Source organism: Lagenorhynchus albirostris, chromosome 16, assembly GCF_949774975.1.
Source record: "Lagenorhynchus albirostris chromosome 16, mLagAlb1.1, whole genome shotgun sequence".
Lineage (NCBI taxonomy): Eukaryota > Metazoa > Chordata > Mammalia > Artiodactyla > Delphinidae > Lagenorhynchus > Lagenorhynchus albirostris.
In genome coordinates, this window is record NC_083110.1 from 46,583,361 (window position 1) to 46,605,818 (window position 22,458).

The following is a 22,458-nucleotide window of genomic DNA, read 5'->3' on the forward strand; positions in this document are numbered from 1 at the left end:
TAATTTCAAATCGTTAATTAAAAGCTGAAAATTTTATGAAAGATTACAAAGAAAAGGGTTCGAATATGCCTTTTCATACATTATTCTGATATAATTACTTTGACAAATTATCCAACAAATTAAAACAATCAATTCACAATCCTCATTTCTTTCCTAAAAATACATTCATACCAACATATATAAAAGAAGTAAAGGATCTAGTGCTGAGAGGCTAAAAAAGGATCATGTAGTGTCTTAGAGCAAAAGTCTGTGTGCTTTGGTCCTAACTTTCCAGGTTCTCTGCATCCTGTGTGTTCTTAATTATGGGATCACATCCTTTTTCCTCATATATTTTTCCTGGTAATAAATAAAAATGATACTGGAAAATCTCAAAACACTATTAAGTGGGAAAATATAGGACAGGAAATGGTTTAAAACATACATACTGGCATGCATGTACATATACGTTATACAGGGTAAAAAAACCTTTAATGAAATACACCAAAATGCTAATAACTTTGGTTATCTCTCAGTGATACTGATGGACAATTTTAATTTTCTCTTGAATTCTTTTCTGTCTTCCAAATTATCTATAATGAACATGAAATACTTTTAGAACGGGGAAAATATTTTCCGTCTAGAACGAAAGGACTGAAAGGTGGTATATCCTAAGAATGAAAAAAAGACAATAAAAACAAATCCTATATTTTCCAGTACAATCCTGTTTCAAATGTTTTGTCTTGTATCCCTTCAAATCACTGGCATTTCTCAATAACTTTCACATTTCAACATTAAAACTAAAACTTGAAGTCTGTCAATCATACATGCAAGTGACATGAAAATGCTTTTTAATGTGCTGGGTCCAAGCTTTAAAAAACAAAAAAATTTTTTACAAAGTAATTACAGCAAAAACACATTACTGTGACATGATAGTTTTGTGATGGCAAACATATATCCTGTATTTTCTTTTACAGTTCTAATCGTGTACAATATGTACAATTGTTGTACCATGTATTGTACCATGTGTTGTACCATGTACAATAAATGTACCCATTTATTCTGGATGTATAAAATCTAGTCATTTTAAAATTGCTTATTTTTTAAAGATAAATTGTGTAAATTTAGCTGCCTACTTAACTACCATAATTCTGCTATTAATTATTCTTAAATTATCTTCATTTCTAAGAAGTGGTCTGGCAAGATGGCTGCTTAAAATAATATGAAAAACTTAAAATGCTGGATCAAAGTATAAATAACCTAACTATATCAGTAGTTACATTAAATGTAAATGGTCTAGAGTATGCAATTACCTGTTTAAGATATTAGACTGGATTAAAAAAACACAAAACCCAACTGTGTACTGCTTACACGAGACACACTGAATATAAAAGCTCAGAATGCTGAAGACGGTGGAAAAAGACATGTATGTAAACACTGACAAAAAGACTGAATAAGATTTTTTTTAAAGTTAATGCATATCTGATAAATAGTGCTAGAACAATCGGACATCCATATGCAAATAAACAGACCTCGACACAGACCTTATACATTTCACAAAACTCAAAACAGAACACAGACCTAAATGTAAAACAAAAAGCTATAAAACTTATGAAGATAATACAGAAGAAAATTTAGGGAACCCTGGGTTTGGTGATGAACTTTTACATACAATACCAAAAGCACAATCCATCCAAGAAAAAAATGTGTAAGTCGGAGTTTATTAAAAATAAAATTCCTGCCCTGTGGAAGACATTATCAAGAGAAAAGATAAGCCACAGACTGGAAAAAAACATTTATTGTATAAAAACATATCTGATAAAGGACTTGTATCCAAAATATACGAAGAACTCTTAAAATTCAACAAGAAAACAACCCAGTTAAAAAATGAGCAAAAGGGCTTCCCTGGTAGCGCAGCGGTTGAGAATCTGCCTGCCAATGCAGGGGACACGGGTTCGAGCCCTGGTCTGGGAAGATGCCGCAGAGCAACTAGGCCCGTGAGCCACAACTACTGAGCCTGCGCATCTGGAGCCTGTGCTCCACAACAAGAGAGGCCACGACAGTGAGAGGCCCGCACACCACGATGCAGAGTGGCCCCCACTCGCCGCAATTAGAGAAAGCCCTGGCACAGAAACGAAGACCCAACACAGCCAAAAATAAATTAATTAAAAAAAAAATCCACCTTCAAAAAAAAGAAAAAATGAGCAAAAGATATGAACAGAGACCCCACCAAAGAAGATATACAGATGGCAAATAAGCATATGAAAAAAAAGATGCTCAACAATATACGTCACTGGGGAAGTGCAAATTAAAACGAGACACCACTACACACTTATTAGGATAGCTAAAATCCAAAAAATTGGTAATACCAAGTGCTGGAGAGGAGTGGAGAAACAGGACCTTTCATTTACTGCTGGTAGAACTGCAAAATGGTAGAACTGCTGGTGGAACTTTTAAGTGCAAACAGCGACTCTGAAATACATTTGGTAGTTTCTTACAAAGTTAAACACAGATTTACCATACAATCCAGCAATTGAGCTCCTAGGTGTTTACCCAGCTGAGTTAGAAACTTTAGTCCACACAAAATCCTGCATATCTCTGTTGTTAGCAGCTTTACTCATAATTGCACAAAACTGGAAGCAACCAAGAGGTCCTTTAATAGATGAATGGATAAACAAACTGTGGTACAACCATATAATGGAATATGATTCAGCAATATAAAGAAATGAGCTACCAAGCCATAAAAAGATAATGGAGGAAACAAATGCATATTGCTAAGTGAAAGAAGCCAGTCTGAGAAAGCTACATGTTACATGATTCCAACTGTATGATATTCTGTAAAAGGCAAAACAATAGAGACAGTGCAGCTAGGAGTTTGGGAGGGAGGAGTTTGAGAGGGATGAACAGGTAGAGCACAGGGGATTTTTAGGGTGGTGAAACTATGCTGCCTGATATTGTAAGGGTATATACATGATACTATGCATTTGTCAAAGACCACAGAGCTGTACAACACAGAATGAACCTTAATATAAACTATGGACTTTAGCTATTAATAACATACCAATAATGGTTCATTAATTATAACAAATATATCACATTAACACAAAGTATTGATAATAGGGAAACTGTGTGTGTGTGTGGGGATATGGGAACTCTGTACTTTTTGCTCAAGTCTTCTGTAAACTTAAAACTGTTCTAAAAAATAAAGTTTAGTAATTAAAAAAAAAGGTTACTGAATATCTGAGATTGCAAGAAGGAAAGAAAAAAAATCCTGGAGATCAGGAAAAGAGAGAACTGAAAAAAAGAATGGTGAGATTTTGAGATGATTATGCCACTGTTTGTGTGTGTGTTTGTGTACACAACAGGAATGCATGGGTAGCATCAGGAGGTTCTGCTTTGGTGTTAATATCCATGCTGAAGCCGAGATGCCCAAAAGGATGTACACTCACAGAAAGTATAGACAAGAAAAAAAGTTCTGCTCACCACTACAGGGAGTTAAGGACACTTGTCTGTCTTGGCCTGGGCTCTGGAGGGAAATATGTCCCCCCTGAAAAATTAAAAACCAAGATCACAGGGGCTCTCTCTCAGGCCTGAAGTCTAAATTCAAACTGTCATTCAGTTTAGGAACACCGAGAAATTAGAGCCTAAAGCCTCTAGGTGGAAGACAGAAAAACTACTCTGGATTATTTTAGGCAACACAGAATTCTCATATAAAAGCAAGTCCTAAGCAATCTAGAGTTAGAAATGAGACACGGAAACAAATCACTATGAAAGAGAGTTAACAATATAAAGAAGTAAAATTTCAAACAGAACAATCCAAAGAACTATATAAAAATAGTATGTGGGCTTCCCGGTGGAGCAGTGGTTGAGAATCCGCCTGCCGATGCAGGGGACACGGGTTCGTGCCCCGGTCCAGGAAGATCCCACATGCCACGGAGCGGCTAGGCCTGTGAGCCATGGCCGCTGAGCCTGCAGGTCCGGAGCCTGTGCTCCGCAACGGGAGAGGCCACAACAGTGAGAGGCCCGCGTACCGCAAAAAAAAAAAAAAAAAAAAAAAGTTTAAAAATTTGAAGACATAAAAGGGATTGAAATTTTAACAGAAGAGCAAGTTATAGTGAAAATAGATAAATATGAAAAATAAACAAACAGAACTTCTAAAATTCAAATATGATTGGCAGAATACAAACCCAATTGTTGCAAGATTGAACACAGCCAAGCAAAGAATCGCTTTTTATTACTTACTCAATGACTGACTGACTTGAGTTTCACCATTATTTTATGTATCGACAAAAAATTTTAACTACTGCCAATTAAATTATAACATGCTATCCCAATTTCAGGGATGTTAAAATGTAAAAAACTAAAATAAAACTATGTTTTAGAACTGACGAAATATGGTAGAGAACTGGATGCTACAACTATGGAAATGACTCAAAATTAAGTAGAGAGTTGAAGAAAAAATATATATATAATAAAACAGAAGTCTTGCAATATTCAATAGCAACTAGAGAGAAAAGATAGATTAATTACAAAGAAATATTAGGCTATAAGCAGAATTCTCAAAAGCGACAAGAAAGACTGGTAGACAACAAACTTTTGGCTTTAAAATGCTGAAAGAAAATAATTCTGTATCATTTAACAATAAAAACAGAGTCAACACATTTTCACACAAAGACAACTCACTGTACTCACAATCATTGCTGAAAGAATTTTGACAGACTTCAGTAAGAAGGAAATTAAATCCAGAAAAGGCAGGTGCAAGAAGTAATAGTGAGCAAAATAATTGGTAAAGTGGATCTCTAAACAAGCACTGCCAGTATAAAAATAACAATATGGAAAAGTAAAAAACAAGAGAAACTGTTAACAAAAACATATAAGAGATGAGAGGAATGATTAGTATCCAAGAGTTCTAAGGTCCCTGTATTATTTGGGAAGATGCAAGAAATAATTAGCCTAGACTTTTAAGACAAGTAGCTGTGCTAAATGTATGCTAAAAGAAAAAGAATACAGTTGACCCTTGAAGAAGGTACGAGTTATGGGCGCTGAGCCTTTCCATAGTCCAAAATCCACATATAATTTACAGTTGGCCCTCTATATACACGGTTCCTCCGTAGCTGCAGTTCATGTGGTGATAAGAGTTTTTACTGTTGAGAAAAATCCACGTATAAGTGGACCCATTCAAACCTGTTGTTCAAGGGTCAACTGTACATAACTTCTAAACCTGTGTGAGGGAAAAGGGAATTAAAAACGTGCAAAAGTCCACTAGATTGGTAAATATCCATAAAAAGCACACAGTTATGTGGTAGAAATAAATCTAAATATATCAGCTATCAAAATGAAAGCAAACCGACCACAGTTCCTGGTTAAAGAGCCTTAGATTAAAAGTTTTAAAAATCCAGCTATATGCTCCTTTGTGCAAAAGTCAAAGCAAAAATCCAAAATAAATGGAATAAATTGATGAGAAAGATACACAAGGCAAACAAGTAACCAAAATATCTATACCTATCTTTATATATATTTCTATATAGCTTATCATATTACATATAATTATAATAGTAAATTTATTCAAAGCTACAGTTTTAATTACTGTAGCTTTATTATAATATATAAATTATAATAAAAATATAGATGATCCATAAAATAGAGAAAAAGCCCACTAATATAAAAGTCATGACATACAGAGAAAGATGATCTATTTATAAGTTGACTGTCCATATGGCAAGGAATTAAACTAGATTCCTACTTCACGTTATATATTTTAAAAAGGAGAGTATTTATGGAGGTAGTGAAGGGATTTGTAAACCAGACACAAGAAGTATAAGCCATAAAGTAAAAAAACTGATAAATGTAACTACATTTAAATTTAAATCTCCATAAAAGAAACTATCATAAAGTGAAAAGATAAGCCAGTCTAGAAAATATTTGAAATCATAATAAAACATCATCAAAAAATTACTAAGAAAACTGCAAATAACCCCAAAGAAAAACCGGCAATTTACAAGCAAGGAAACCTAAATGGCTAGTCAACATGTTAAAAGATGCATAAATTTACTAGTAAGCAGGGAAACACAAAACAATGATGACATAATTTTTGTTCTTTAAGTTGACAAAAATTAATGATACTGCCTGAAAAGATAAGTTTTGGGGGAGTATGTAGGGAAACAAACTGTATACTGGTGAGAGTGTAAACGGGTATAATCACTTTGAAGAACTGGTAATCCTAGTGAGGTTGAAGATGGACACATCACACAACCTAACGGTTCAACTTCTAGGTATCTACCTGGACAAACATATGCATGAGGAAACATGTACACGAAAGCCCACTGCATACTGTTTAAAAACATAGCATACCTATTTCGTCTATAAAGATGATGGAAGGCTGTAGCTTTATGGCAAGAGAGAAAACAGCGGCAGCCAGTTTCTGAGATTCTCCATACCACTTATCTGTCAGTGTTGAAGGCTGAAGGTTAATAAATCGACAACCTGCTTCTTTGGCTGTAGCCTTGGCAATCAACGTTTTACCACAGCCTGGAGGCCCATAGAGAAGTACACCTGGAAATTAACATGTTATTTTATTATTTCCTTTAAGAGAAAGAGATATTTGCTAGTTTATGGGAAAATCAACACAATATTAATTCTGTCCACATGAAACTTTTTCGCAATATTCACTTCCATTTTTATTAATCTTTTCTTATAGTAGAAAGGAAGGTGCTATATTCTAAGTTTGTGTCAGTGATGACATGTATTTGGGATTACAGCACCCTTGTGCTTCCTCCCTTCATGAAATGGTCCGGTTCAGGATATTAAAGACAATCATCTTGACATCCAAACTCACACCTTGATCAATGGCTGACAAATAAAATCGTCTAATGCCCTTCCCCTTCACGAGCTAAGAGCCCTATAGCACAATGACAACAGCCCAGAGAAAATGAACAACTTCAAAACAGACTGTAGAAAACACTGTTTTGCTATTGCTCAGAGACTTAAGATAATGATCTTTTCTTAAAAAGAAATCACCAGTCACTCCTGTTTTAATTTCCTAGGAATAAAACTATATTATTAACCTAGAGTCTCCACTGACAGCAATTTGCTGCTAAATGCAATTTAAGGTAAGTCTTTTAATATATAAAAGATCTAAACAGACTGAGGTCTTGAGAAATTTGGGGAATCATCACCAACTGTTTTTCATCTAAAATGAGGTAGCATTTTCTAAGTTAATATAATACTAAAATTATGGCCCTGACTACAGATCATTTACAGACAGAGCTGACAAAAATCATCATCTGCAAACTTCTTTAAATATTTCCTTAATCTAGAGCTTCTCGACTTTTCTCATGTAATAGCACTTAAAGAATGACAATATTGGGAACTCCCTGGCGGTCCAGTGGTTAGAACTCGGTGCTTTACTGCTGGGGCCTGGGTTCCATCCCTGGTTGGGGAGTTAAGATCCCACACACCATGACCAAATAAATAAATAAATAAATACAATTTAGGCAGCATGCTGGGGTAAAATGGAGAGAATTTGGAGTTATACAAAATATTTTTATTATGTAATAAAAATAAAAAACAAAATATGAGGGAAGAAAAGTAAGTACTTTATATAAACCTCCCCCCGCCAAACTTACATTTTTTTAAAAATGAGAAACTTGAGCTTGGTTCTATAACCTACCAAATTTTTTTCGTGCCAAACATTTCAAAATAATGTTCAAACTCCTCCTCAAGCACACACAGATATTTCTAGTGGTCTTAATAATTCTTCAAGATTCAACTAACTCATGTTTAATCATTTTAAATTAAACCCTTCTAAAGCTGATTTAAAAATTTTAATCCATAAGCACTGCCAGTATATGTTAATTTTGTCAAGGAGTCCTTGCATTTTTTAATTACGTTCATTTAGGTACTAAAAGTTCAGTTAAGTCAGTTAAATTTGAACCTTCTACTGATACTTTTAGATGGCTCATGTGAACAATACAGAATATAGTCTAATGCCATCGAATTCAAGTGAAGCTGAAAACATATGGGATAACATATGGAATTATTACATTTATTATTTTGATCATATAATTTAATATGGAACGCAGGTCTACTAGCAAACTTTTAATATGTATTACTTGAATCTCAGGTTTTTAGAACTAATGATGCAAAAGTCTTCATATTTTGTTGACTTTGCAGCTACACCATCACTTCATAAACACATGGAATACTCTCAGACTGTCAGATTTGTTTCAAAGTATTCATTTATCAGTTTGAATATTTTATTCCTAATAGTTTAGTTTTGGTACCTCCTAGTAGGATTAAGTTTTTCTAATTATTTCAGGGATTATAATTAGTATTATTAATTGAGCAGTTATTTACTAATGCCTAAAAATTTAACATGCAATGAAAACTTTTGGATTTCATAATCTTCTGGAGGATGGAGCTGTGACAGATAAGGTTCACATGAGGAACAATCAATGCTCACTTCTTGACCTGGGTGGTAATTACATGAATGTTAGCTTTAAAATTATTTATTCAACTGTTTAATCCCCATTTCTGTATGTATCTTAAGCTTCACTAAGATTCATGTTGTCCCATCTGATACTTTATCAGTGAGTACAGCAATAATATTATTTGAAAATGGCACGTTTTCTATATCCTTTGTTGAAGTGGAGTCCACCATGTTAATATTTATGAAGATAAACGAGTGGTTCTGCAAATGAATGTGAGGCATTTAGCTTTAATTATTAGTTTTATAACATTTTAACTAGTTTTTAGAACTTAGTCTGATATTTTACAACCATTTTCAACAGAATTAAAAATGTGTTTATTATTTTGTACTTTGTAGAGACTTAAAAATTCAAACCCCTCTTTAAGATGGATGTTTTGGACAAAGGCTTCACTTCCTAAGTACTGCATGCAAATAAAGATTTAGGATGAGGAAGAAAAGAAGTATTGGGACAAACAAATCCAAATTTGAGATAATCCTCATTAGTGAAAAATATATTATCTTATTAGTGACCAACTTTTCTTTCTTCCTTTTTCGGACTAGTTTATTTACTTTCAAGGTTTAATAAAAAATTTGTCCAAATGGTGGAAAAATAAATATCTGTAAAACTACTTAAATACAGAGTACTGGGGGGAGGGGGGGGAAGTTATACGCCTTTATGACCTCAGAAAGTCCATCTTTCAAAACATATATTTCTTATCTACATTTTAAAGAATGCATCAAAACATGGAGTATGATGACATTCACAAGCATAAAAGTTACGTGCCAAAATAATGATTACTGAATTCAGATTTTATAGAAGGACCATACAGCATTCAAATGGATTTTTTTTTAATTTTTTTTTTTTTAAATATTTATTTGGCTGTGCCGGGGCTCTTAGTTGTGGCAGGCGGGATCTAGTTCCCTGATCAGGGTTCGAACCCAGGCCCCCTGCATTGGGAGCATGGGGTCTTAACCACTGGACCACCAGGGAAGTCCCTCAAATGGAATTTTAACTATCGTAAATTTTTAAATGTTTGGGGGGAAGAAAGGGTTACACTTTTTAATGCAACCATCAGTATTTTATGGCATGTTCTTGTAACCAATAAGTGACACCATATCTTTATACGTTACTAAGTATGATTATCATGTGTCATACATTCATGACATAACAAATCATTCTCAAATTAACTTTCTATAGTCTGTGAGGCAGTGATCAATTTCAGCTTAGACAGCAATGAACTAAGGAAAACATAAAACTGGCAATAAAGCAATGAGTCTAAGCTACGTAACCTATTTCCAGTTCCCAAATGGAACAAGTATGGTACGCAACTGATTGTATACTCTGCTTCTGTACACCAATATCCAATTTATGTTGGGGGTCAAAAAGTAAATCAATGATTTTTCAAATTTTTGTTCTTGGTAAAAAATTTTCCAAAAATGCAAAGCTGAAAAAGCTCAAATAGTAAAACTTTTAGATCACATAATAAGGAAATACTCATGTAACTTAAAAAAAAATTTAAATACACATAGGAACCACCTTCAGTTTTAGATAATGCTTTTAAATAAAAAGCAGATTTACATAAGGCTGTTAAAGTACTCCCTCATAATTTGGTATCTGCTATGCTAATTGGGGCTTTAAACCAAGTCCAACTGGTGAAGTCACCCAGTTACCTGGCCTAAGCCATCACTGATGATAAAAGCTTTCTCTAACAGCATAAAAAAATTTCCTAAATTCATTAACATTGTGAAAATGAGACATAAAAATTGACAAAAGTTCTTTCTTGTTCACACTATAAACAACCTGCAAGAGGGTACTGAAGAACTTAGTAATCCAACATTTGCCTTACTCTTGATCTGGGCTCAGATAAATCATTTGAAATTTTCTTTGGGGGAAAAAAATTTCTTTTTAAATCACAATAGAGTAAATGCTTCTTGTTAGAAAAAAAGTAGCTTTGTTGTTTCAGAAAGTAAAATACATAAAAAACAGATTTGTTGTTTTAGTTAACAAAAAGAGAATGCCATTTTTGGTGGTAACTGTCAGCCTCTATTTACTAGAAACAAAAATTTTCTACTTCATAAAAATGTACAGTTATTGGCTTCAATTATCTTTGAAATATAAATTAATGCACTTTTTGATATAGCTGCAAAATTAGTAAGATTATAAACTACAACTTATAATGTTATTTTGATATTTCTAAAGATCCTTTTCTGAGAAATGCACTTGTCTAATAATTTGATTTCAGTCTTGACTAGCAACCTCTCTAGTTTTGGCAATACAATAAAGAGAAGTTTCTACTACATGGCAATACAATAAAGAGAAGCTTCTACCAGAAGCTTCTACTAAATAAGCTACGCTACAGCGTTTGTATTTGAAAGCCATGGCAACACACTTCTACAGATCTCACTGTCAATTATCACGTAAGCTACATTTGAATCGCCTTTAACAAGTCTTAAACATGATCAATATATGAATGGCCAATAATAAAAGTATTATATTTAAGGATGTAGTTATAAATACTTTCAATTCTTGAGTTCCAAGGCTTTTGAAGTAATCACTAACTAGGAATAAGAAAATGTTTCCCTTAAAAATAAGTAGTATTTAATTTCTAGTTCATCTGTAGTTCACTATTTCCTTAAAAACAAAACCAAACAAAAAACTACCACTGCAATCTAAAATAAAATTACCAAGAGGAAAAAAAATCACTAGAATCATGAAACAACCAGAAGTCTTATCTTGAAGACAAAAACCCATACTGTTACTTTGAATCTTTTTTTATCCTCTATTTCCCTAATTTCATTTTCTTGTAAGTAATAAAAATGAATTTGAAATAAAGGGATTATTTTGACATGTAACTATGGGGAAAAACTTTACCTAAATTTGGAAGCTGAAGAATAAGCAATTATTTAAAAATCATTATTTATAAAACAGTTCACTGGATCTCAGCAGTCTCTTGAAAACCCAACTTCAAAAACACCAGTTCTATAATGGCAGAAAGTTTCCATGTGTTCCAGATTTTTAATGCTTTAGCAAATATAAAGTTTTACCATACCTTTTGGAGGCTGCAAAAGCCTGGAATTTTCAAACAAATGCTTCTTTTTGATAGGTAAGATGACTGTGTCTTTCAGATCCGTAATGACATCATCCAAACCTGCTATATCACTCCAAGTAACCTGGTAAAAGTTAAAGTCAGCATGAAGTTTTACAGCTAATGTATGTTCACCGAAGTAAAAAAGAATCCCCCCAAATGGTAAGCCTTAATTATACCTAAATAATAAAAGTTTAAAATGATATATTAATATAAGTACTTTTAAGCAATACTGAAATTATTAAACTACCATGAGCTGAAATTTAATAGTCAACTACCTATTCCAAAAAAAAAAAAAAAAAGGCCCTAGGTCCAACACTCAAAACTCTGAGTTTTAGGATCTAATAAGCTGACCTCGCTCCATTAAGATGAGGAAATACTCTGCCAAGAAGAATGAGAGCCAGCTCTGACAGACAGTTCAGCACTAGCTGAGTGGCCTAATTCACAGACGATGCTGTCAAACATAGTAAGAATGAATTTAGAAATAAGGCTTATACTCACCAAACTGGGCTTCTGAATTTTACTAATTAAAAGTAAACTGTGTCAAAACTTGTCTTATATCTTTATAGAGAGTAAACGGGGATACATTTTTTCAAAACTGATAACAGCTTGTGTATTTTAAAGCCTTCTGACTCAGCTTAAAAAAATTTTTTGGGGCGTGGGCACTGGATAAACTAACTGAAAAAGACCTGAAAAACAAACAAAAACAACCTAGCTTTAACTTGGAAGAGTAAAGGGGCTGGAGGTGGGGCTGTTCGGAAGCAATATTTACAACACATTTATTTTCCACCATAAAAAAAAAGTGAAAAAGCGCAGCCAGATCTGAAAAAATCATCACTGACTTTCACTTGTAGCTATAACAAAGAACTGAGTTCATTTCAAACAGAGGATTAATTCTGGAAAGGCATGTATGTCTCTGTGCACACAGATATTAATAGACATTGTAGATTTTTATTTCCTAGATTTGGAGATAAGGATATTGTATTTCACTCTACTTATTTACACCTATTGTTACAGAATATTCACAGAGGATTTTAGAGTTTATAAATTACATTAATCTGATGCTCAAAATAATCCTTTAGAAGTAGGTAGAGCAGGTATTACATTGTCCCTGGATTATACATGAGGGAACTGAAACTCAAAGAGAAAATAATTTACCAAGGCCATAAATGGAAAAACTGGGATTCAGAATCTTATGTTGTCTATCATACCTTATAAAAACATCTAGATTTGAACTCCAAGTCAAATATCCACATGACTTAAAGCAGTAATTTTATATGCCACAAAGGTGAATATATAAAAGTACAGGTTTAACTAAACAAATGTGCACAAAAAAAGTTAACACAGCAGGCCCGAGACGATTATCCTTGGAAAGTCCTGCTTGCAAGGCTAGCCCCTCGCTGGAGTATGGGAGATACTTAGATTTGGGGAGAGTCTCCTCCATTTTCCTGATGAGAACAGCTCACTGTGCCTAAACCGTTTGTGCAAACAATATGGTTTATGGTGGATACATGTTTTGCTTATGGGAGTCTAGAATTTTGACACATGTTAGGAAGATGCAGTCTATGTGACCAGTCCCAATTAAAACCCTGGGCCCTAAGTCTCTAATGAGCTTCTTTGGTAGATAGCATTTGATAGGTGTTCTCATAACCTGTTGCTGAAAGAATTAAGTGCACCCTGTGTGACTTCACTAGAAGACTCTTGGAAGCTGGTGCCTGACTTCCTCCAGACTTTATTCCACGCCCCTCCTTCTTTGCTAATTTTGCCTTGTATCCTTTTGTTGTAATAAATTATATCCAGGAGTATGACTACACTGAATCCTGTGATTCCTCCTAGAGAATCATCAAACCTGGTCATGGTCTTTGGGACTCTTGATACAAAATGCTAGACAAAAAAAAATATTAAATAAGATTAAAGATACCTACATGCATGTTAAGAGGGTCTACTAGATGAGCAGCAATACTCATTTCATATTCTGAAAGCTTCACATTTTTCACACCGATTTGCTTCATTAATTTTTCTGCCTAGAAAGGAAAAACAAGCAACCTCCTTTAGTTTGATATTTAGACACTGGCACTCCATAACATGTAGCAAAGTCTAAAGAGCAATGAACAGACATACAAGATTTTCCAGAGATATTCTATGCCACTTGTTTCATCCTTCCCCATTCTTAGGTCCTTAAGTAAAAACAGATTTGAAGGTCTACTCTACAGAAACCAGGGCAGTTTAAACCAGCTTTTGGGAAATGAGAAAATAGGGTACATGATTGAAGAGATATATACATGGCCTCTCATTGCTCCAATGAGATTCTAAGGTCCAACTTGATTTCTTTCCTAGCAGGATTATCATGACAGGTGAAAATGAAGCCTCAAGATGAAAGATCGAGGAGTTAAGGCTATCAAGAAATGGACAACTGGAGTTTCTTTCCTTCAATTGACAGAGTATCTGAAAACTGGTGCCCAACTTTCCTCAAATTACCCATATATCTACAACAGGTGTTCAACCTAACATTTCAAATTGTTCTGAGATACTATCCTTTTTAAAGTCAATTCTTGGGGCTACACAACCAGAGATAATAAAAATAATTTTCAATTAGAAGTATACTTGCATATATTTTTAGAGCTGGGCAAAACTAGCCTTAAAGCTATAAGCTCTAGCAAAGCAACACAGCTTTCAACTAAAATAAAAATAATGTTAACAGTAAAACATTTACTGAGTGTGCCAAATATTACGCCAAAATACTGTAGATGGATTAACTCATTGAATCCTCAGAGAGATCTTATGAAGTAGGTACAATTTCTCCCCAACACAGAAAAAGAAACTGAAGCGTAGCTCAGACTGTTATTTGTCTTAGGTTAAAAATTAGCAAATGGAAGAGGCAACATACGAATCCAGGCAGTCCCAACTCTAGAGCCTATACTCTAACCATCATATATATTACCTTGGTTCCCTCAGTTACATGACTGGAGTTTGTAGCAACTAAAGAGTCTTTAAAAATCTAGACATAATATATCCAAATTTCAATTAAGTGAACAGTTTTAGAAATGAAGGTACTCTGGTAAATCATATTTACCTAAATTTTTGTTGTTACATTTTCCTAGAATACTTTTGATTATATATAATCTTGCTATTTGTCAGGGGTATTGCTACTCTTAAAAAAATAACATCATACAGCATTATAGTTATAGACTGGTTAGAGGATCAGGATGTGTGTTGATCATATCCTAGTAATACCACACTTTTTTTTTAAAAAAGTGCTATGAACCACATCATTTTTCCTATTTAGCCACGCCTCTGAATCAATGGATAAAGCAGCCTTTCCAAATTCTTTTATCTCTTTCTTACAAATATCTTCTCTTTCACTGACTTTAAATGTGTCAGCTATGAACAGTATCCTGTTTTCTGTACCTATAATAGCATTAATTTCTCTTCTTTTCCTTTGTTCTTCTATAAATGTGAAGCCATCCCACATGTGTTCTTTTTAGGCCATGCTCTAATACAGTGGTTCTCAACCAGGGGTGATTCTGGCCCCCTAGGGGACATTTGGCAATGCCTGAAAATACTTTTGGTTGTCACAACTTGGGTGGGTGGGGCAGTGCTACTGGTATCTAGTCAGCAGAGACAGGGATGCTGCTAAACAATCAAGAAGGAAAGGATATTCTGCCTCCCCACCCCCATCATCTGGTCCAAAATGTCAGTATTTGAGAAACCATGCTTTTCTCTCTATTAGCTACTTGCCCTTAAAATTTTACTCTAGGCCACAATTGCCTCTTGCTACCTTTATTTATATTTGGAATTTCCTAAATAAAAATTATGAACTATGTTGTTTACTTTATAGAGACAGAAAACGCTATAGTTGAGTTTACCTAGAATCTTTTCTCCACAACAGGAGTTCCATTTAACAATGTCTTCAGGTTGCATTAATAACATTGATAGGAAAGAGAAAAAAAATTAACGTTTATTGAGCACCTACCACATTCCCGGCACTGTGCTGGATACAGTTTACAATCAACCCTTGAAACCATCCTGAGAAGTAGCTATTATTATTCTCATTTTTCAGATGGAGAACTCAAGGGTCAGAGAAATGTAAAGAACTGGCAAGATTACACAGCTATGAATTAGCATTACCAGAGCTCAAACTCTGATCTAATTTCAAAGCTCATGTTCTGTTAAAACACTAACATTTCTCATTTGGAAGAGCAGAACATGCTTAACACACAAGTAAATGAAAAGAAAGCACCCCAAAACACATCATACCAGTACCAAACTGTGTTCCAGGAACAAGTTATCCAATTGTCTAGCTTTGACACATTTAACTGAGCCCTTATTTCTAAAATGTTTTACCTAGAAAAACAAAATTATGATTGGACTACTTGAAAAATGGCTTATGCTCATGCAATGCTTTACTGTTTACAGCTTAATGACAATTATACTTTCTAGTCACCCACATTTGCTTGGTTTTTAAAGTGGGTCTCTCCCACTCTGAGGAGGGAAAACGGTGAACTGTGGGTGAGGAATCAGAGGTAGGAGGGAAACTTACTTTTTACTTTATACCCATCTTTTCAACTGTTTCATAGTATTTTTTATCCTTACACTCTATTTCACTTTTTCTCCATGTAAAGTATAATTTAAAAAGTAAAGAAGTGGGGAAATAGGAAATAGTGAACTAATATTTCTGCCTAGAATGAGGAAGGAGGAAATGGAGTAAAGGAGCAGTAGAATAGAAACACTCATTTCATAAAGGTTCTAAAAGATTCATAAAATTGGTTGTTCTTCTGGAAGAATAATTTTAGAAAGTTAGAGATAGCACAACAAGAGTGAAAAAACAAAGATGAACTAATTCAACTTATTTCAAAAAACTTTTACTGAGGTCATAGCTGAAGTATTCCAATTTTAAGTGTAGATAGAGGAAATTGATATAAAGCTTTAAAAAATACATTTAAGTAGGAAATAGCAAAGAATTTGAAGAATTATCTTTATACATTAGGTATAAGCCTTTACCACAAACTTACATTAAAATATTAACAAGCACCCTTTTCTAGACATGCGGAGACAATTATCTTCTCTTTTAGCGTTAGTGCACTTATATCTTCTGACTTTATCGTATAACCCAAAAGTTGCTGGATAAGATGGCTTTCTACTATAATACTCTTCTGCTATGTTACTGTATAAAACACTATAATGCACTGAGTTTTATCTCGAATTTCCCTCTTGTTGCTTTTCTTTCCTCATCACTTCTATCTATCCCCTTGGCCACTCAGGCAACACTAACTGCTTATTCCTTACTGATTTCCCATCTGAATTTCCTTATTTACTTCAGCTCAGTCTTCTAAGATTCAGCTCCAGTAAACCATGGTTTTAGGGCCACTTGATTGGTAATGCAGTTCACAATGGCTTCCTGGTGTCAACAAATGTTAGCTCTTCTAAATGGTAACTGGCATTCTATGATGGCTGCTCTTAAAAACACCTGGCAGTTGAGAGTTCCAGTTTAAGATTTCAGTGTATCAGCCCTTCACAATTTCATCTATTACTTATATCAAAATAACTGAAATGAAGTTTTGAATCTTACAATATCAATGATATTGCAATATCAATGATATTACAATATCAATGATAGGACTAAAAATAGGGAGACTATTAATGACTCCCTAAGTTAATGACTATTAATGACTCCCTAAGTTAACGACTAAGGTCACAATATATGACCTTCATGTGTATGAATTCTCAGTAGTGAATCTTTCCAGGCCTTTGACAACTAAACTACAATCTCAGGAATATTATATAGTCTAATTAATATGCTAAACAAAATACTGTATATACAAATGCCCAGGAGAGGTCAAGCATTAAGTTATTCATCCTGTACTTGAAAGCTCTTTAATAGTACACATAGAGATTCCCTGTCTTCTAACATCTCAATTAATCCAACCCATCCTTTTATTACAGACATACCTATCAAAACTCTTGTGCTATATCTCAATATGATCCAACAGTGGCACGTGCCCAGAAAACCCTTGTCCCTCTTTAACACTCTGCTGAAACCATCTCCTCTCTCATTACCAATTAAATATGCCACATTTAGTAAGGCTGGAAGTATTCCTGGCTTTAGACTAGAAATTATTTACAAATACCCTGTTTAATCCAAACGTAAGACTACTTCTAGGTTACTCTTCCTGATTTGAATGCACCTATGTCATCCTTCACCTTTCATCTCAAAACTGCACTGCCTTTAAGCTCACATCAGCCCCATGGATTATCTGGTAATCTCGAAACGTTATCTAAGCTTTTATAGTCAGTGTTCTTCCTCTGTGACCACAGGAGTCATACCTTCCTCCTCTCCCACATTCACACCTGATCTTTGCCCTCAATACGCACTCTAATTCCTTAATTCCTTTCTATACACCAACTAAATTATCCCCCATCTGACTTCCTAAATGGCCTGTACCACAGAATGTCTTCCTTAGAAACATACGATTCCTTACACTTATTGTTATACCAGTTAGCCCTATCTTCAATGCAGGTTCAGCACCACCATTCAATTTATCTGCTCCCAACCTGCTGAGAAATGCTCAAGAAGTTCATAAAAACAAAACAATTGAGTTCCTAATAAACTCATGCTTTCTTCAATTATGCCCTAATGTTCCATAACCTACTGTGATTTATCTCGTTATATACTCATCACATATTTACCTCAGCAGGTCCCAAACCTCCTCCACTCCCAAGCACATTTAGTTATAACCTCTCCCCTTTGTCGAGAATAAAACAGTTAACTCTACCTTAAAATGTTCCTGTAACTACCGATCCCAATCCCTCCTGGTTCTTCTAGGACCTACCTCCCTCCTCTTTGGCAGCAACTCTCCACCTGCTCCGCTAGTCTTTTCCCCTTTCTTCTTTACCCTTCCCTCAGCAAACTCTGCAACGACTATGTTCTTTTACTTCAAATTACACTTGCTGTCCCCACTGAACGGAAATTGCTCTCTTTAATGATTTCAATAAATCTGATTGCTTTCTTCGTTCACATTCCTCATGACATCTTCTCCTGGATCATTTCATAATACAACATTTACAACCAATTCTCTTTTGCAAACTTCTTTTCCCTAGGCTTTGGTGACTTCACACACACAGTGATTTTCCAGATAGTGGGAAAGAATTTAAGAAGGGGCTTTTAAAAATTATATTTAACACCCCACCAACTTCTCCAAATTCTGATGTTTCAAAATGTAACATCCTTCTATTTGAAAATAACTGCCACAGTGAACCACTGTTACAATCTGCAGTATTTTTTATACTTCAAGGTAAGCTGGGGTGGGAAAGACTGGTACCAACAACTTACATTATTCTGGTTTTATTCCTCCTCCTCTGGCCACTTGTTTTTTTTAAAAGTGCTTTTATTAAAATTGGATAGGTTAAAAAGAATATCTTTAGAACATGCAGATGAGGTATAAAGAACCACAGAGTAGGTGCTCAATGAATATCTGTTATATGAATAAATTTAAGTTTTTAATCCCAGGAAGAGATTATTGTGCACGGAATCAAGCAGAAATCAAATTTTATTCCCTCCCATATAGAGCCAATGGTCTAAGTATTGTTTACTGAAAAGTCCATCCGTTCTCCAATAATCTACAAAGCAAAGCCAGTTATGTCACACATCGTTTCCATATTACAGGTAGGACCGTTTCTGGAGTCTATTCTGGTATATTTGCCAATCCACCCCTGTGCCAACAGCACATTGTTTTGTTTTTTAATTTATTTATTTTTATTTTTAATTTATTTATTTTTGGCTGTGTTGGGTGTTCGTTGCTGCACGCGGGCTTTCTCCAGTTGCGACGAATGGGGGCTACCTTCGTCGCGGTGCGCGGGCTTCTCATTGCAGTGGCTTCTCTTATAGCAGAGCACAGCCTCTAAGCTCACGGGCTTCAGTAGTTTTGGCTTGCGGGCTCCAGAGCGCAGGCTCGGTAGTTGAGGCTCATGGGCTTAGTTGCTCCGCGGCATGTGGAATCTTCCCAGCCCAGGGCTCGAACCTGTGTCCCCTGCATTGGCAGGCGGATTCTTAACCACTGCATCACCAGGGAAGCCCACACATTGTTTTAATAACTATAGCTTTATCGTAAGTCTTGATATAAACAAGGCAAATTTTTCCTCCCCCAACACACATGTCTCGTTTTTCAGGAGTGTCTTACCTATTACTAAACTTTTATTCCTCAATATAAATTTTAGAAGAAAAATACAACAAACAAAAAAAGTCTTTGGGTATTTTTTAATTGGCACTGAATTGAACTTAAGCCTTCAATAGTTTTATAATTTTCTCTATAAATGTGTTGTATAACTTGTGTTTGTCAGTTACTGAATATTTTTGATGCTACTATAAATAGTATCTTTTAAAAACTGCATTTTCCAACTGTGGTGGGTATCCAGAAATACAGCTGACTTTTGTGTACTGATTTTGTATCCAGCAGCCCTTAAACTCTTATTAATCCTGATAGTTTATCTGTAGGCTTTCTTTGGCTTTCTATGTAAATTATATTACCTGTGAGTAATAACTGTTTATTTTTTTCCAATACTGCTACCTCTTATCTTTATTCTTGACTTATGCATTAGCTAATAATCAGTAAAAATGTTAAATAGAAGTGATGACAACAGGCTTCCTTGACTTGCTCCTAATCATAAAGAAAATGCTTTCAATTTTTTACCATGAACTATGTTTCCTGTAGTAAATTCATTCTATCATGCTAAAGACATTATCTTTTATTCCTATTTTCTAAGAGCATTTCTAAAAATCAAGAATAAGTGTTTAATTTCAACAAAGGCCTTTGCTGCATTGATATGATCATAGTTTCATCCTCAAATCTGTTAATATAGAATATTAATATATATGCATTTTAAAATTAATATATATGTATTTTTTTCCCCTCAAATGAAGCCAGCCTTTAATTCCTGGGATAAATTCAACTGGCCATAATATATTATCTTTTTTATACACTGCTGAATTCAGCTTGTAAATATTTTGTTTAAGATTTTTATATTCATTTTAAGTTTTGGAATTGTTGTTATGCTACCCTCATAGAAAGGTTTGGTAAGTGTTTCTCATTTTCTACACTCTGGAAGAGTTTATATAAAATTGTTACTATTAATTTGTTTCTTAAATGTTGCTAGAATTTGACAGTAGAACTCTATGAGCCTGGAGTTTTCTTTATGGAAATATTTTTCCAACATTAATTTATTTCATAGTTATGGAACTATTCATGTATTCTAATTCTTAAGTCAGCTATGGTAATTCACAATTTTCTAAGAGTTTGTGTCATTTAGGTTTTCAAATTTATTGATATACTTATTAACTGTCCTTATTTTTAATGTCTGCAGCATCTGCTATTGCATGTCTTTTATCATTCCTAGTAATACTAATTGGTGGCTTCATTTTTCTCTTGATTGGTTTTACAGAAGTGTCAATTTTATCAGTCTTTTCAAATAACCAACTTTTGGTTTTACTGATTTTCTCTATTATATATTCATTTTCTATATTTCTATTCATTCTCTCATATATTCTATTTTCTACTAATTTATCTTATCTTTATTATTTCCATTCTTTCACTATCTATGGGTTTATTTTTTATTTAAAAAATATTTTTTCCAGCCTAAGTTGGATACTTTATCAATTTTCTACCTTTTTTTTTAAATAAAAATACTTTAGACTACCAATTTCTCCCTTTAGAGACCTCACCACTCTCAATACAGTCATTAGCATCTATCATAGTGACAATTACATAAGCTCTCAACAAATATTTGAATGTATAAATCCTAATGGTGGAAGGAGGAAAGTGGAGTAGTTTGGGAAAAAAACCACAAGTGATACACAGCTACACAGGAATAGCACTGGGGCCTACGCCATCTCACTGAGACTAACTGCTCTAATGAGTCCAACTACTTATGAGCATCTGATAAGGAATCTCCAAAGACTGACCTTTTTCCTGAGATTTAGACCTACAATTTCAACAGTTGGATGAACATTTTTCTGGATTCCTACCACCAACACAAACTCAATATGCCCAAATCAAATGTCATTTTCCCATATATTTGCCCCATCTACAGATTCTAAAACTATAAAAGATACTATGAATCTCTGAGGAGTCCAGACAAATCTCAGATTCATCTATAAGATGTCCTTTTTCTTTTCTCTGTCATCACAAAGTCCTTCCAGCATTCATCTATTTCACCCATTCCACTCCTTTTGCCACTCCCTTATTCTAGGTCTTTGCCAGGATTACTGCAGTCTATAACCAACAGATCTTGCTCCTAGTCTCCCTGATTCCAATTCCTGTTATATGCTACAGTAAGGTATCCTTAAAACACTGCTGTGCATATCATCCACCTACTCAAAAGTCTTTCATGGGATATACAATGGAGAAAAGATAGTCTCTTCAGCAAGCGGTGTTGGGAAAGCTGGACAGCTGCATGTAAATCAATGAAGTTAAAATACTCCCTCACACCATACAAAAAATAAACTCAGAATGGCTTGAAAACTTAAATATAAGACATGACACCATAAAACTCCTAGAAGAGAACATAAGCAAAACATTCTGACATAAATCGTAGCAATGTTTTCTAAGGTCAGTCTCCCAAGGCAATAGAAAAGCAAAAATAAACAAATGGGACCTAATCAAACTTATAAGCTTTTGCACACCAAAGGAAACCATAAACAAAATAAAAAGACAACCTACAGACTGGGAGAAAATATTTGCAAATGATGCTACCGACGAGGGCTTAATTTCCAAAATATACAAACAGCTCATACAACTCAATAACAAAAAAACAAACAACCCAATCAAAAAATGGACAGAAGACCTAAATAGACATTTCTTCAAAGACATACAGATGGCCAATAAGCACATGAAAAGATACTTAACATCACTAATTATTAGAGAAATGCAAATCAAA

At 34.3% G+C, this 22,458-nt stretch overlaps 1 protein-coding gene across 1 annotated transcript in view; it reads right to left on the reverse strand.

Moving 5' to 3' along the window:
* Nucleotides 1–22,458, reverse strand: part of ATAD1 (ATPase family AAA domain containing 1) — a 55,041-nt gene that overhangs the window by 28,222 nt on the left and 4,361 nt on the right. Inside the window, exons 3-5 of the mRNA XM_060127140.1 lie at nt 13,455–13,553; nt 11,494–11,614; nt 6,328–6,528 (exon numbers count right to left, since the gene is read on the reverse strand). Coding sequence (XP_059983123.1) covers nt 6,328–6,528; nt 11,494–11,614; nt 13,455–13,553 — 421 coding nt within the window. The remainder of the gene's footprint in view (nt 1–6,327; nt 6,529–11,493; nt 11,615–13,454; nt 13,554–22,458) is intronic.